Below are 18467 nucleotides of genomic sequence, written 5' to 3'. Positions count from 1 at the left end.
GGGGACTTTAACTAAATATCGATTGGTTGGAACAAACTAACAGTGCAACTATTATTGCAATATACATTTTACAATCCAACAGGAATATTATATCGCTACTTTTAAATATAACCATCCATGGTTTAATAACATAAACAAATTAGTTCAGTAAACACACATAAGTAGAATTTATTATAGAATTTTCATAATTTTTTTGTTCACATTTTCTTCTGACATTGTTATAAAATTTAATAATAATTATTTCTCGTATTCATTCGAATCCGGTGGATAGGCACCGGTTCTTATCCATACGAAAAAACTATGTCTAGCATCGTATTATATCCAGCTTTCTACGAATATAATAATGTGCAATCATAAGATTAAAACCAGTTTTTTTTGCCGTTGCCTTCGGCACCTCAGTGCTAAAAAAACTAGTTTTAATCTCATAATTGTACTTTCTATATCCGCGAAAAGCCGTTTATAATACGATGCGAGAAATAACTATTATCACATTGTATTATAGACAGCTTTCTGTTGTGCTAAAATGGAAAATTATAAGATTGAAACTGGTATTAATTTTATTACTTTTATTTCAACATTTATGGAAAATTGTTTATAATACGATCCTATACATGATTTATCAGTATGGCTAAGAACAACTTCTAATCCAGAGGATATTAATCAGTTTCGAAGCCTTACTGGAAAACAATTTCAATCATCTTTAAAAAGATTCACACATAATAAAGCATTAAAAAATGTTATAAATACATATTTTTTCTTTTGGTATTTTGCAGTCTTATAACTAAAACTTAAATGTTTCTAATTATTGCTTTCTTATAACTTTTATAATAATGGTACTAAAACAAATTAAATCAATTTTCTTACATATTATTAATGTTTACTTTAGAAGAAATAAAATAATTGAAAAAAATGGATCTACCCAATTATATGAAGAAGGGCTTTTTTCCAGCTTTGTAAACTACTAGCAAAGAGTTTGCACGATTTTTTTATCGGTTCCTTTTTGGGTCTTGTCCATTCCAAATTAATTTTTGGCAGATTTGTTGAACCGCCGATTATTCAAAGCTGTACTTCGTATAAATGACTTGGTCCATAATTTTTATTTGTTCATACTTTATAAAGTAATCAGTTTCCATAAAACAAATATAAGGTTCTTTTTAACTATATAATTATCATAGCTTAATAACGTTATACATTAAAAATAATTGAAAAAAATTCTTAATACATAAAAGACAATTTAAAGTATAATTTTATACCTTGAACTTGTAAACCAATTAACATTAAGACAGTGGCTTATAATAAAATGCTCTCGTCCAATCCCCCAGACAAAAATGGGGGACTAACTATACATTCCGACCAGGGGTAGCTATTATAACTATCAATTCTACAAAAAATCGCGAAACCTTATAAAGTTTTCATGTAAAATCACGAAACCTTATAAAGTGTTTCATGTAACTGAAGAGGGGTGGGAAAGAAGGGGAGGAAAAGGGGAAGGGGGTTGTGGTGAAATTTTCTTTTAGAATTGTTTGTCAGAATAGCATTCCCTTGTCCTTGATTCCGACGAACTCCATATAATTTTAATTTACACCCCCATAAATTCTACATTTAGTTTAGAAAGGATACAAATATCATTTGAAAAATAAATTATTCTTTTCAATTTTAACTGGTAAAAATCCAGGTTTACAATAAATTATCACTATGTAAATGTATCAAATTATCACTTCAGATTTTCTCATTATTTTTCACAAAAATTAATTGTTAGAAAACACTGTTATCTTCTTGAAAAGGGGTCTCGAACCTGAAAATGAAACATTAAGAAAATGTAATTATTGTAACATAACATTTTTTTTCTTAGTGGAAGAATTAGCAAAGTATTTTGTAGTCGTAATGGGAAAATATTATAAACCATAACACAAATTTAACATGTGTTAAAATGTGAAATAATTTTGAATCTATAGGTTGCTAGGATTTATTTTTCCTAACTTTTGTTTTATTGGTGGAAGATCACAGATTAAAATAGATGAATTGTCAAGTAGTTTACTTGCTAGCTGGTTAAACCAAGAAAAATTAACATTTCAATATATATTCCATGCCTTAGTAATGCTTATTTGTAAAAATAGGTGGATTGATAGTATTTTTGAGTCTAGTGGTTTGCCGAATGGATGTGTATCCATAACAGCCCCCCCCCCCCCCTCTCATATGTCGGTGACAATATCACTATCTATTGAACTGATTAAGCTCTACATTTAAGAGAAGCATCTTATAGATCCTTGTTTGGGTTTAGGCTCATCAATTTCATATATTCAAGTTTTGAGATGTTATTTAGGATATTTTCCAAATCTTTTTGCAGAGCTACTAGATAGTAGGGGCAGAGCTACCAGAATATAATAAATCCCTTGAATATTTGGGTATAGTCCCTTTCGTGGCAACGCACCTTAATTTGAGACAGATTGGCCTACCTATTAAAAGAGGGTAGACCTTTAAAAACATAGTTATGCAAACAAAGAATAAGAATTAGTCAATATTTAGCTGTCTTTCTCTATTATTCTATGGGATGAAGAATTAATCTTACAGAAACAATTCAGAGGTGAGAAAAACAATTTACAAAAATATATCAGAAAAATATATTTCTAAACAAAAGATAAATAGGTATACATAAATAAATAGACAGCAAAAGAAATACATGTTAAAGGAAAAATGCCCAGCAAAAATCATATTTTGTATTAAGTAAGAATGAAAGTATGCTATAAATTAATTATTAATTATTAGAACTAATAAAAATCAATTTAACCTGTATTAGTTTTTATTAAGTTTTATTAAGGAAAAGTAAAATTTTGAGAAAACTTTTGTTTCAAGAAGGGAAGTAGAATATACGTAGATATTATGACAGGGGAAAAATTGTCGTCGATTTAACTTGCTAACATAGAACACGTCAATTGGACAGTTTCTGCTCATTCCGTAGGAGGGAAGGGGATGTGGTAATGGGGTTGGAAGGAGGTAATTATTATTTTAGCCCACTGTAAGTTTCTCTATATTAAAGAAGATGAAAATCTGTTGTACGATCCTTTTAATATTAAATCCATTGTCTCAAGTAGTAAATTAATGGTTTCAACTTTGTTTCCTACATTCTTTCCACCTTAGATTTGTATTTTCTAACATAATATTGTAAACTCGGCAGCTGGATCCAACGTCATCAAGCGGCTTTTAGGCAAATGTAGTAGCTATACTAATCACTATGGCAGCCGCAAATAACTACTTGGTTACAAGAAAGCTGAGCGGCAGAATAAGCCAACCTATGCCGCTTCTCTCATCAGCAACCGCCACAGCCAGTGACATATACGCACAGTCTCAGCCACTCTAAGCCACTCTAATTCAAAGCCACCCTCAGCCGTCCGGCTGCTGACGCCTGTTACAATCTAATGGCTTCAACTTTAACATTTAGGGGTTTTGAAATTAAAGGGCGATTAAAATTATTTTTTTATTTAAAGATAATAGAAATATTAAGAATAGATTTTTTATAATTTTCTGCCGTTTACGAGATCTAACTGGACACACCTACCTACACACACACAAATACACATACCGAAATTTAATTATATAGACAAACTTTATGCCTAACCGTATAGAAATTTATTTCAAGTTTGATTATCAAATAAATGAAAAAAAGTAAAATAGACTCTAATGCAGATTCTACGCAAGGAATCTTGTAAATATTTAGATGGAAATTGGGATGTAGATTAATATTTCATTACCTCAGTTTTTCTCTAAGTTCTTCCATTGACTTTGATTTTGTTTTGGTTATCTTCTTATATTTCACATCCTTTTCATTAAGAAAAAATCAGTATTTTATTAGTGTTTTCTATAATTTAGCTCTGTTGAATTTTGTATATAAAATAGTATTTTTATCAAACATACTTTTATTCTATTTATTTGGTTTAACGGAAAATAGACAACATACAAAACAGACATATTTTTGGTTAAGTTATTAATAGGTCACTAACAGTGTTAGAGTTCTCTACATCATTGCATGGTCCATAATCTGACCAAATTGAAAACAAAAAAATTTGGGGGGGGGGGGAGAGGTTATCGGCAAGATATTGTGCCACTTATCTATAACTAGAGTTGGCTCGATATAACTATCTCACTATTGGCTAGTTCTCTATAAGTACATATCTATTTATCTATTTAAATTTTCCTCCCTCGCCATTACTATCTAAAAGAAAGAAGTAAATATTTAATATTTCAAATGATTTTAAAAAGATTTCTTCAATTATATTTTTTATCTACATTACCATCACCAAAGGGTTAAAATGATTAAAATTTTAGTTTTAATATTTGAACACTACGGAAGTGTCGCCACAATCGAATTCTTTTAAAACAGAGTTTTCTTAGATTTTCTATATTATGAACGTATATTTTTTGTTTATTAAATCAAGATTAAATACTTCAATTCAATGTAATTCAAATATCAACATGGATTGAAAAACTTTATTCATTCCATAAACATTTATTTCTTGAGCTCATTTATAGACATTTATTTCCTATATAGATCTGACATGGGGATCTTGAAGCAATAAAGCAGGCTGTTTTGTAAATGTTAAAAATTGGAAGAATCTATTAAATAAAAGTTATCGCAAATATACTTAGTAAATAATTTACTCCTTTACTGAACATAAATTCTGATATTTTCCTTGGGTTTGAGGACGCCTCTGTGGTTAAGATAAACCCTTTGGTTGGTGCCCGCTCCACATGACCCTGTGTTGTTCTTGTTAGCCGTGTCGGTCAGATTTAGTGGTAGGCTGGTGTCCAGATGGTGACGCATAGAATACAGGGTGTCGTCACTGTACCTGCAAAACGTATTTTTTTTTTAAAAATACAGTTTAGAACAAAACAAGGATGATAACATCCAAAAATAGCGAAGAAAAAGTTGTGGTTGAAACGGCACAGGTAAGTTATGGAGCAGTTATGGAGTCCTACATGTACTTACATTGAATAAATTTTAATTTATGATTATGCTGAATAAAGTTTTAACACAATATTAAAATAAAAGTAAAACATTTTTACAACTTCAATCTGCTTGGAAAGTATAAGCTTGTTACGCATTTTCCCGGCTGGTTTAGTTGTACCTCTTTTTAAAAATCATAAATGACTCCTTCAAAAGTCTCAGGGGGCTCCCCTATCCCCAATCCTCAAAGGATAGATAGGGTTATTCATATTGTTTAAATTTTCAAAGCATATTTTAAAAGGAAGGTAACCTACTTTCCCCTTCCCCCCCCTCAAAAAAAAAATAGGGAAAAAATATAACCAGAATGATAATCTAACTAAAAAATGAAACGTTAAAAGAACCTAGTAATAGTGTCGGACTGATTATGACGTAAAAAAATTAGCCAATGAGAGGCCATTATTGACCAATGGTAAAATTTATAGTGGCCTCTCATTGGCTAATTTTTTTACGTCATAATCAGTCTGACACTTTAACTAGGTTCACGTTAAAAATTATCTTCTTAAAATGCTTTATGCTGTTAAAATTGTAATAATATTTTTGTAGAAAAAGAAAAAAGAAAAAGTTTTTTTCTGACATTTCTTCAAGTTTATATCTTTTAGAATTGACTTCTTTGATAAATCTCTCTTTTGTGCAAACATTCCATATTATATCATTTTCTCATGGATAGAGGCATGACAGTAGTGGATTGGTCATTATTATTCCTCATACCAATAATATGTGAAATTTTGCCTTGGAACTATATCTGGTAAATAGCAGTATAAGATAAATGGTAAATTGGGTAAGAGACATTGGGTATTTTTGAATTGGTCATTCTTACCCGTTACAATTAAGTGTCAAATTTTGCCTTTGGTAGCTAGTATACACAGGGAAAAAGGAGGAGTAAACTAATGAACGGTCCGTTACACCCTGATCATTTTTCACAATATTTATATGGTCAAAAAGTATATATTTTTTATATAAGAATAATGGTTTCGCACAGAGTTTTAGCAACTTAGATTTAATATTTTTATCATTTTTGCGATTTTTAAAAGGGGTCTTTTTTACTGTAACATGAAAACTTAAAATTATTCATAAAATTTACATTTTATACACCCCGTAATATCTGATGTACATCCACTTCTACATATGATTCATCACGCCTGTATTTAGTGTTTCATATTAGTAAAATTATACAATTGCACCTATCAATACTAGCAGCTACGCCCTCTCAGAGGCCTCTAGGGGCAGTTCAGGGAATGAGGAGAGATGAAAGTCAATCCTTCACTTTTAATCTAAAGTTTTAAAGTGAAAAGGATTTTTTTGTGTTCTGGGGGTAATTTATCCTGGAGGGTGATATTCCTTCCCCCCCAAAAAGGTATAAATCTTCCCTGGACCAATAAGAAACTTCAATGTAAAGGACAACCATATAAGTTAAGTGGTTACAGAAAAAAAAGCTTACTACTTCATGTTAATAATTATGTTCGGAAGTGTAAGTATACCGTCAAATTGGTATATTCATAAAACTTTGCCGAATTTAGGAAAAAATAAAATTGTCCAAAAAACTAAATAAAACAAAAATGACTTATCCAAGTATTAAAAAAAAACATAAAACTAAACCAAGAGAAAGAATGTTTTCATAAACCTTTTGAAAATCATATTTAAAGATACGACAAATCTTTTAATTAGGACAGACAGACAGACACACGGACAGCCTAATATTTTATGTTTAGATAAATATATCCAATAGTATACCTTTTAAATATATTTTTAGCCAGAGATGTATTCAAAATCAGAAATAAAAAAGGATAAAAAAGTGTATTTGCTTATCATTTTTTTCATGAAAAATATTGAAATTCATAAATACTTTCGCTTTATCCACTTCTGTTTAAATTTCTCCTCTTTGTTCTTTGAATAAAAATATTCAAATTTACAGATATTATTTGTCATGCAAAGTTTTCATTAGATTAGTATTTTTATCATCTTAAAAGTACATGATATGTTTAGCCATCTTAGAAAAATGTAACACGAAACATTTCTGTCCAAAGCTTAGAAATATCTAATTTTGACTTTTACTTACTTTACTTAAGGCTGCCTAATTTTCAAAAATATGCTTAATAAGCCTAGAAACATATTTTAAATCTAAAGACGGGATTTTCGTTGATATGAAATAAGTAAAATAAAATTCCTTCTTTAAATGCACAATATAAAAGTGAAGCAGCTTACATTGCCTAATAAAAATGACATACAATACAAATGACCAATGATTGGTCAATTACAATGTATACTGTATCATTGGTTATTTGTATTGTATGACGTAATTTATTATTAGGCATTCTAAGCTGCTTCTCTAAAAGTATTAAAATCTTTAAAATAAATGTCTCTATTCCTCATATTGAACAAATAATAAATTGCCGTGAATGTTGCCATACACTTGTATTTCATTCTTGAAATGCCCAATGAATAGAAATCTCTGTAAAATTTGGGTTGACATTTTAAATTTGTGGACAAAATTTAGTGTACTTGGCTAATAGAGTATTAATGTTAGAGAACCAATTTTAGACCAAAAAGATACTTATAATACTTTGATGCCCTAACATTAGAAATATAAAAAGTAATTTTTTTTTGTTTTCAAATGAAGATATCTTTACCCTGATTTATGATTTATAAAAATATTTTCCATGTGAAAGTAAAGCTTCTCAATGGAAAAACGAACAAAAATTAGTGATCTTTTTACCTTAATTTGATTTACCACTTAGCATCAAATTATAAAATAACATGAATTTCTAATCTATTTCTCACCTGGAGTATAAAGCAAATTTTCTCATGTGCTAAAGATACAGGACAACGAAATAAGTAAGTTTTCATATCAAGAATTAGTTGTCTAATGGTTACCTGGATTTACCACTGTAGCAGCTAATCTGATCATCTGAGTATAAAGCAGATTTTCTCATATGCTTTAGGATAGAGGACATTCAACAATGAATACCTTCATAACCAGAAATAGTAATCTAATGCTCACCTGGATTTACCACTGTAGCAGCTAATCTGATCATCTGAGTATAAAGCAGATTTTCTCATGTGTATCTCACTTCCCATACTCACACTGGCTTCAGACTCAGATTCAATTATGTTACTAACAAAATCATTTCATGTTTATTTGCTGATTAACAATTAAATTAAAATGTTTTAAATTGAAAAAAAATATGTACAAGAAGGGGTTGTTATTGGGGAAGTAGAATGTAAGAAAGGAAGATATTCATAAAGTTTTAATGGAAAGAAAAATGTGTAAAATTTGCAATTTAAAATGAAATTCCTGAAAGAGAATTCTCTTGCAAATAGTCTGCCAACTCTGGAGTTCTTGACAACATCTGATATGGACCTGATCACGTGGCTCTCCTCTTTCCCGCCAATCTAAACAGGGTTGCCAAATCAATATCATTCAAATCTAAACAGGGTTACCATATGAATACCATTCAAATCTAAACATGGTTTCCATACCAATATCATGATATATAAATTTTGAAATAAAAAAAGTACTATTGGTAAAGCATATTAAAGATAAAGGACTAAATCAAGGTGATACAACGAGAAGATGAAAAAACCTATATCTATTTAGACATGTTTGTTTAATAAGATGTATTTTATTCATTTAATGGATGATTCTAGGAGCTGATAAATAAACCAAACTCGTTGTAATTAATTTAGTTAAAAAAAGGAATGAGTTCAGTGTTCTATATCAACTTAGAGCGAAATAACCAACATCTATTTGAAAGTGGAAAATCGACCCATACTATAATGATTACTTGAGCTTTAATATCGTCTTTGAACCCCAGGCTACTGAGAAATATGATTACCTGAGCTCTAATGTCGTTTTTGAACCTCTGGCTGCTGAGAAATATGATTACCTGAGCTCTAATGTCGTCTTTGAACCCCTGGCTGCAGAGAAATATAATTATCTGAGGTCTAATGTCGTCTTTGAATCCTTGGCTGCGGAGAAATATGATTACCTGAGCTCTAATGTCGTCTTTAAATCCCTGGCTGCTGAGAAATATGATTACCTAAGCTCTAATGTCGTCTTTGAATCCCTGGCTGCTGAGAAATATGATTACCTAAGCTCTAATGTCGTCTTTGAATCCCTGGCTGCTGAAAAATATGATTACCTGAGCTCTAATGTCGTCTTTGAATCCCTGGCTGCTGAGAAATATGATTACCTGAGCTCTAATGTCGTCTTTGAATCCCTGGCTGCTGAGAAATGTGTCCTCTTCCTCGTCTTTGCGCAGTGAATACTCCTTCTGTAATAACAGATATCCCTTAGGGACATTGGGTACATTATAATATGCAAAACAGATCTATAGTATAGATGTATATACAGATAACTATCTCCCTCCCTTTTCAATGACCTTTTTCGTCTGCTATAAGATTGTTTTCTGCTACTTGGCTGTGGTAATATTCACAACATAATTGATTGATTTTCAAAGACCAAATTGAGAAACGGCACAAGGTCACCCTTCCCTCTCTAGTGTTCTAATCTAATATTTGTAAAATTATAGGTTTCTTAATTTGTCTATCTATTTGTCTATAAAGTTATTTTGCCGTGCCCCTAGCATCTAAGGACTCTTGATTCAATTTGGTAAGAAGGAAGCAGAAAAATAGCCTAAAACCATTTTACGACTTTTGTGAAGTTCCTTTAATATAAGAACTTATCCAGTTAAGTAGGTATGGAAATCTTAAGCTTCCGACAATAAAATACTACTTTATATATTAGGAGTCCAGAAAAGTTCTGGTGTATATTTTCTTTTCGTTAGTAAATTCATAATAATAAAATAAGTTAAACTTTTATGTTTAAATGGTATTTCTAAAAAAGACTAAGAATTTATTTGGCTGCTATAGAAGATAGATTTTTTAAAACTACCTTAAAATCAGATTCATTTAGTATTACTCCACTGTCTGAATCATCTGTGGTCTCCATAGACAAACTTCGTAGGTCTTTCACCAGGGATCTAAAATATAGATTATATGTGTTTTCAATATAGTGCATAAAAAGTTTGGTTTGAAATAATACTAGAGGGCTTATAGTGACCTTTTTTCACCTCCTCAGGGATTATTCCACACTAAAAAATACATGTGAAAGCGACTGTATCTATTGCTTATAGATAACATAAAAAAAAAAAAAATACATATACATATGTATGTGTACTGTACGGTCTCTATGGAAAATACCCTATTATGTTGAAAACCATTAGTTTAATTAGGAAATATACATAACAACAACTAAGTACTTATCTATAATTCTCAAAAGTGGAAAAAGGGTAATTTTTGACACGAAAATCTTAGAACAAATTTAAAATATATTTTAATGATCTAATTCTAAATTCATTAAATTTTACCCAAAAAAGGTTTAAATCATCCACTTGCTACCGTTATTTACCTATAAAATGACGATAACGGTAGAAAACCTACAAAAGTTAAAAATGATTTTTTTCGTTTACATTTCTCAGTTAATCAGAGTTTAAGTAGTTTTAATTAGACTTTTTTATTGCAATGTCATTGTCAAAAATGATAGTCTATCATAACCCCCCGCTTCGCCTCCCCCCCCCCCTCCCCCGAATCTTGTTTTGCATTAACAGAAGAAAAGCAATTATTACAAGATCTGCTAAATGATTCATAGGCTTGTATAGTTTTATATATTTCGCGAATGTGTTTAAATATGGTTATGGGCGTGCAAATTCTTTAGCTTTTTGTCCGAGATAAAAAGAAATATTGGTTCCACTCTGAAAAAAAAAACTCTTATTTATACACAGGGAGGGAGGGGACATTAGGCTGTTTATTACGCTAGTCCCCAAAGTTTTCTTATTCGTTGGCTTAACAACTTTGGGATTCTTTTATTGAATTTTGATTGGTTGTTTATCAAGTTAAGTGTCCATACATTTCACTGATGGTAATATACAGAAGGGGTAATGGATAAGATTGGGTATGTACAACAAAGTATCGGTCATTGTCTTATCCATTTAGACCCATGATTTATACACCATCTATTTAAAACTTACAAGTGCATAATGTATATCCCTTAATTTTTAGTACAAGTTAACATATTAAACTTAGATTACATAATATTGTGAATCCATGAGCTTTAAACAACAGATAAATACATTCATAAATATTTGTTTAAAGGGATATTCTTTAAATGAAACAAATATTACAAATTATGAATTTGCAATAATCTTAATCAGGAATGAGAAAAATGGAAAAAAAAACATTTAATCGTAAAAGTTTACGAAACCTCTTCATGTAAAAGTTAAAATATATATATAAAAAAAGACAAAAAATGACATCAAACATAAAAATTTAATTAATTTCTGGAGACATTAAAGCTAGTAAATTAAAATTTAAACAAGCCCAGTCTGTTTCACTAACCTATATCATTTTAACTTGATAAAGATGGGGGGTAAATAATCACAAGAATTTTTATGATTCCTCCCATTTAAAAATATCATTTGAATTTTAAAATATCTACCTATTTTTTATTTCAACTATTGTGTAACTAAAACTATATATGAGAATGCCTTTTAATCCTGAAGTATAATTGTTTGTATTCTATTTCCTTATCATTATGTAATATGGTGTGGCAAGAAAAGTGCCCAAATCTACAAACTTATCCTTCCACTTCATATTTTCAAGTTAGCAAAGGCATAATTGAACACATAGTAACTAGGAAGGTAGGACTAATATATTTTCTAATGGCATAGAAATAAAAAAAAGAATTTTTTTACTACAACACTTTTTAGTTAAGGAGAGGAAATAAGCTACCCTCTATTTTACCTTGTATGTAAACAAAGTAAAAATATGGTGGAGTGTGTTATTTTCCTAGCGGCTATATATTTTAGGAGATTGGAGATACCCTCCCTTAACAATTTATAATCCTTTCTTGGAACATGTAGAAGAAGCGCTTAACTGTAAAGGAGAACCATGTCGATCCAGCGGTTAATGAGTTCTTAAGCTTCATTCAAACTTATATACTGGATAAAATAGGATTAATTCTTTACCTTAAAATTTTAAAATAAATAGTTTAAACAAACATTTACCTAGCCTAAGCTATTTTATGAGTTTTAAAACGATCCTAGAACATTCAAGATTAAAGCTTTTTTCTTGTCACACTTTGATCCCATGCCTTCCTTTTATGTGATTCCTTGTTTATAGAGGTTAGAATATAATTATATATTATGAGAGGTCCTGTTAACATTCACAGTTTAGTTTTGGGTTCCACACTTATATCCCTTGATTCTTTTTAAATGATTAAATTAAAAATATGGGGGGGATCTTATATGATAAGACAATTGATGTACATTTTAAATGACGGTTAACTAAAATACTTATTTAACATATTAGAATTTTTGCTTGTTTGAAAAAAAAGAATTCAAGCCAAACAATCTTAGAATTTAATAGAATACCAAAAGTTTTTAGGATAACAAATGAGAAAACATGTTTTACAGTTTCATGGTAATAATGGTAAAATTAAAATTTCTGACAGGGTTGATTTTATGAGTATTTTTGTTTATGTAATATCTGTGCATAAGAATGTGTGTTTATGGATAAATCTAAGCAGGGATCAAAAGAGTTAAGACAATGGACAATAAATTGATGTACATTGTACATCCCCAATGTTGATTCACAAAATCACTTCTTGGTGGTTGAAACGTTTAGACACTTAACTTGATGAATCAACCAATCAAAATTCAATAAAAGTTCTAATAGATGTAAAGCTAACGAATTAGAAAACGTTATTATAAAACTTTGGGGACTAGTGTAATAAACAGCCAAATGTCCCCTCCCTCCCTGGAATCTAAGTGTATAAAAAGATGTGTACCTATATGTGAACCCATAATCACAGAAATATAAGGTATCAACAGTAAAACATTGCAAATTCTAAGGAGGATTTCTTAATAGTGCCTATTTGAGAAAGATCCCACTCTTTATTTTCAAAAAAATTTAAAATAATTTACTAAGACAACAGATCTATAATATAGACGTATATACAGTCAACTACCTCCCGTTCTTTTTCAATGACCTATTTCGCCTGCTTCTAAATCATTTTCACTTGGCTGTGTTATTATAAGCGACACCATTGGTTGATTTTTAATGACCCAACAGAAAGGTTGCACAAGGTTGATGCGATGGGGAGATACAGTTCTAACCCTTTCTTCCTCTTGTGTTTTACTCTAATACTAAGACAGCACCCATAAAAAAAACAGAAATTAGGGGGTATTTTTTCGAATTAAGTTATTGGCTACAGCTGATTATAAACATAGCATATATAACTGTAAGAATATCATGTAAGGGAAGGAGCATTGCCGTGTAATAAAAATACATCAATTTTGCATGTAAAATATCTTAATTTATACAAGATCCAAACAAATCCAAACCTTGTAAATAAAAAAATTTCCACCGCAAATTTTGGTTCAACCGCGCGTTTTACTCTTTTTTCTCATATTTTTAAATGAAACATTCTTTTGTCCCTGTAGGAAAATAATTTGTTTTGTGCATATATACCTCCTAATTTATTTTACATCCATTCCATACATAATCAATAAATAACAACATTCACATATTTCCTTATATTACAGTTATGTTGTATATTATTCTTGTATGATTTAAAAGAATGGTTTCCGTAGATATGAAAATAAATAAACAAAGAATAATTCTGACGCGCAATCTGTAAATGGTTTTTTTTCAATAGTCCTCAAGTTTTAAGTTAACAAAAGAGACACGTTATCATAAATAATATAGTTTGGGGACTTGTATAATTTTCAGTCGAATGTCCCCAACCAGCTTCTTATTATAATTGGAAGTGCAACTTTTTAATAACTTTGGTCTGTCCGTTCTTTTTGTTTAAAACTAAATTAGCTGTCATAATTACCTTGAATTTAAAGGGGTAATGTTGTGGCTAGAATAAAGCATATCCTCGATCAATTTCTGCTGGCTCTTAATCCGCTAAAAATAAAAGATATATTAGATCTAGATGGTCAATATAGCTCTTAATCCGCTGAAAAATGATATAATAGATCTAGATGGTCAATATAGCTCTTAATCCGCTGAAAAAATAGATATATTAGATCTAGATGATCAATACAGCTCTTAATCCGCTGAAAAAATAGATATATTAGATCTAGAAGATCAATATAGCTCTTAATCCGCTATAAAAATAGATAAATAAGATCTAGATGGTCAATATAGCTCTTAACCGCTAAAAATAGATATATTAGATCTAGATAGTCAATATTGTACAAATATCCGTCAATCTAAAAATAAAATTCAAGACAGTTATCTATTTTGTTTATTTGTCTTTTTATACGATTCTATCCAATGAAAGAGCGACAAAATTTTTTTAGATATAATTTCCTGAAAGCTAACTTTATCCTAAAAAATCAACTATTACTTTGTTGGTAGTGCTACCCTCCCCAAAATTGTTATAAACATTCACAGGACCAATAAGAAGCTTTACCGTAAATAAGTATCATATCAGTTTAGTGGTTAGAGATATCCTTGGTACACACAAACAGATCCTGATACTTTTATATAAAGATTTCCTCTTAAAAATATATTTAACAAATTCTAGAAAAACCTTATGTATAGAATATACAGTGTGCAAATTCAAACACTGAATTTTCCTGTCATAGATTTGCTACGTTAATAGTCGGAAATCGCACAAATAGTTTCAAAATAGTCCAACAATTCTTTCATGTCTAAAACCGTATTTTACTCAAAGAACCCAACAAAAGCTTTATAATCTGAATACAATTGTTTTAACAAGAATGTTTTGTTTGCATGTTTAAGTTGGGCAGATGAAATATTTATCTTTATTTAATAATGTTTACTGTCCACTATATTTCGTCCACACAGGATTCTTTGTTGGTATGATGTCGACGTAAATATAGGAACAATTGTTCTTCTTTTGTAACTTGACAAATATGTCAGCCATGACCAATTTTTACAGAAAGTTCCTAGGTTTACCAAAGTTTCACAATTTAAAAAAAAAACTTATGTCACATTAACCCATTAGTGCCGAACCGGGCATTAAAACCCGGTTCCGAAAAATGGAAAAAAAACGGTTTCCGGCTTCATAATGCATCATTCTCAGTATGAATCCCCCCTCTACTACCCTGGCTTTCATTTCCCCCTGGAGCAGGCAGTTTAGCTTACTTCCGTTTGCCGGTATAGCTCAACAAAATTTGAAAATCATGAAAATTTAAAATACCCCTTCTAACTTTTTTGTTTTTATAGTAAAGTCGCTGATTTTTTTCGTGAAATCTAATGTTTATTGACAAGTACATCTATTTGTGAATTCGTTTTATTCAAATTATTATTTTTTATATGATTTTTTTATCATTTTTTTACGCCCTATTATGACCCGGTTCGGCTTGGCCATAAATACCCGACAGTTTTAAAACCCGGCTCGGTTTCGGTTTTTATTACCCGGTTTTAACTTTTCAACCAATAAAAATAACAGTTTACTTCATTAGTAAGGGTTTGAGCCACCCTAATAACCCTAGTAATCTCTATAGGTGTCACCCAATAGTTTTATGCTCGTTTTCTGATATGTAACACCCAAATTTTATATGTTCTTTTTTTGTAGTGTGTGTCTTTTAAAACTTCGAGCAACGGGTTATTTTACCCGAAAACGGCGGCACCTATAGCCGAAACACTAAATTTGAAATAAATCGCTTCGTATTATACTTGTAGCTCTATAGATTACATGAGGTTGTGTAGTTTTCAATTTCGGATCGTATCAAAGTTCTAAAAAGTGTTCATCTCACTTTTGGCATTCAAAAATTACATTTTTCAATTTTTGGTCGAAATAACCGGGTTTTTACAGCAAAACTGGGTTTTAACGCTGGCGGAAACCGCCCAAAACGGGTAATAATGCCTGGTTGGTATTTATGGCCGAGCCGAACCGGGTTTTTTTGCAACTTTCCTGTGCACGCCACTAGAGCAAAACAAAAAAATACGAATTCCGTTTTGACCATTATAAAGCTTCCCTGAAACTTTCAGCTCGATCGGCCCATGAAAGTGGCGCTCGGCACTAATGGGTTAATTGAGATCTATTAAAGAAAAGTTAAGATAAGTTGATTTCGTTCTATTCAATCTTTATTGGAATATAAATATGATAGTGGTTTTGGCCGTAACATTTAGGGTCCCCTACTTAAAACATATGAGAAGTTTCCCTAAAATTAAGATTAATCAGTTAATAAGTTAACATTAGTCAACAAATGTATCTTATTATGGTCATTATAGAATTGTAGACAAACAATCCTAATACCATTAAATTATCAAGAAAACAAAAAATGCTCGTTTGCCTAACTGTTTGTAAATTTAGTTGAGTTTATTCACATTGTTTTGTTTTTAGACTTGACCTTCTTGAATTCAAAACATTCCACAGGGTATTCTTACAAAATAAAAAAATAAAAGTATCGAAGACAGATATCCTATCTTACAAATTAGTAAGGGTTTTTGTTTGAGGCGTAAGATCTTTTCTTAAATTCCCTTCCCTCCCCTAGAGGCTTGGGGCAAGTAGTACAGAAGAAATCAGAAAAAAATACAATAAAAGTCAAACAAACAGAGTACAAATGAGTTTAAAAGTAAGTGATAATTATTCAGAAAAAAATATTAATAAGCCAATATTATACGTTAGCTAAGGAAATAAATTTTTTAGCTTTTTTTCTAAAAAAAGGCATAATTATAAAAACACCACCCCAAAAGTGGGTAAAAAAATATAAATCGTGCTGGAATAAAACAATTTTAGAATGCAATCATTGCAAAAATACAATAAAAAATATCACAAATGAAATAAAGGATATCAACAATTTCTTTAACATGTTTACTTTAAGATTTTCTACAAGAAATTTATTTTTTTCTATAAAATCAGAAAGAATTTGTTTGCAATATAAAATTTAAAATTTGGAATGTATCTTTAAATACTAAAGATAAAAACATGAGGTTTTAAGCTGTACGACAGACAAACAAGCTGTGATTACACAATTTAGAAAATAATCAAAAAATAAAATAAGCAACAAAAATAAATTTACCTTATCTTTGTTATGAAGATGAACTTTTAGTGTTCGTTCTCTTCTCTGTAGACTTGCCTAAAAAAAAATAAAATAACTATGAATTATACAAAGTAGTAGGGTGCATGCTTGTTACTTTGTCTGTTTAGTATTTAAATATTTTTAAGGGTATCTATCTGCAAATTTGTTAAGATTTATCTATAATTTGTTATCTTAAAGGCATTAATAGGGTTAAAAATAGCTAAAACATGCCCCGAGCCATCAAAGGTTCTCTGAAAGAAACGCACAGATTCTAAATACCATGGTCATCAGTAACACGAAGACATTCATTTAAAGATAATTTTTGACTTACTAAATCAAAGGCTATGTGCGCGGGGCGATTACTATACATTAAAGATGTTTGTGTTTTTAAGTTATTCTAAAGAAGTTTCTTCTACGTACATTGGAGTACCATAGGATTGGTTCATGTTCTTTGATAGAAATCTGACCATAAAATACGAAAGTTTATACAAAAATAATAATAAATTTCCTTATCCTTTTTCTGACGTAAAATGGTTTCATAATGTAGTATATTTTTCCAAAAGAGCCGGCTTTTGGAAGGCATTGTGCGCAAGGCCATATTATTGACCTTAAAAGTCCTGTTTAAAGGAAAACAATGGTAAGGTTTTTGTATCCGAACATGAACCAATCCTAGGCCCTTAAACGTACATCTTAAAGACTTACACTGAAAGAATTAAAAGTTTGTTGTTAACAAACTTTTTCCAGGAAAAAACATTCTTTTCTCAAGTAAGATTAGAAGATCAAAAAGAACAAATTAAGACAAATAAAAAGTGTTATTTTCAATCTAAATCCTATTAACATTGAGACATAATATTCAGCTGGGATCTAAAGGGATAAAACAATGTCTGATCCCTAATTATGATATACAAATTTACCCCTTCTATAGATTACATATAGTTGTTGCAATGTTTAAAATCTCATTTTAATGAACCAATCAATCCAAATTCAAAATTAGCCCACAAAGTTATTGAGCCCACGAAGAAGAAAATGTTTTTATAAAACTTTGGGGATAGGTGTAAAAAACAGCTTAATGTCCCCTGCCTCCCTGATATTTCTAGGAATAAAGATAAAGACCATAAAATTATATTGTTATACATCTGATATAGAGTAGATCCGCTGATAAAAAGTAAGTAACTGACATTTAAAAACATTTATAAACTTTTTATGAACTTGGATATGCAGTTTAAAAATTGCATCTAATACAATAAAAGTTCAATACAAATAGAAAAGACAAACAAAATTTTTGCAGAAAATTTAGCTTTTTAAAATTTGTTAGGTATATACAGGAAGATATTCGGTAGCGCAGATTTTCTACAGGTCTATTAATACATTTTTGAACGTAGAATGTGTCATAAAGTTTTCTGATT

General features: G+C 30.2%; 1 protein-coding gene across 1 annotated transcript in view; it reads right to left on the bottom strand.

Annotated features, from left to right (window-relative positions):
* Positions 1 to 1735: 1735 nt before the first annotated feature.
* The window catches only part of LOC145324452 (uncharacterized), a 37110-nt gene continuing 20378 nt past the window's right edge, over positions 1736 to 18467 (bottom strand). The window contains exons 5-13 of the mRNA XM_080167039.1: positions 17062 to 17118; positions 13896 to 13969; positions 9894 to 9981; positions 9193 to 9273; positions 8297 to 8392; positions 8001 to 8116; positions 4692 to 4844; positions 3750 to 3821; positions 1736 to 1795 (exon numbers count right to left, since the gene is read on the bottom strand). Of these exons, the coding sequence (XP_080023165.1) occupies positions 1756 to 1795; positions 3750 to 3821; positions 4692 to 4844; positions 8001 to 8116; positions 8297 to 8392; positions 9193 to 9273; positions 9894 to 9981; positions 13896 to 13969; positions 17062 to 17118 (777 nt within the window). The 3' untranslated portion in view covers positions 1736 to 1755. The remainder of the gene's footprint in view (positions 1796 to 3749; positions 3822 to 4691; positions 4845 to 8000; positions 8117 to 8296; positions 8393 to 9192; positions 9274 to 9893; positions 9982 to 13895; positions 13970 to 17061; positions 17119 to 18467) is intronic.

The sequence above is a fragment of the Acartia tonsa genome, chromosome 7, assembly GCF_053477335.1.
Source record: "Acartia tonsa isolate MP-2025a chromosome 7, ASM5347733v1, whole genome shotgun sequence".
Classification (NCBI taxonomy): Eukaryota; Metazoa; Arthropoda; class Copepoda; order Calanoida; family Acartiidae; genus Acartia; species Acartia tonsa.
Note: the sequence above shows the minus strand (reverse complement) of the source record. Positions and strands in the feature narration are given on the sequence as shown.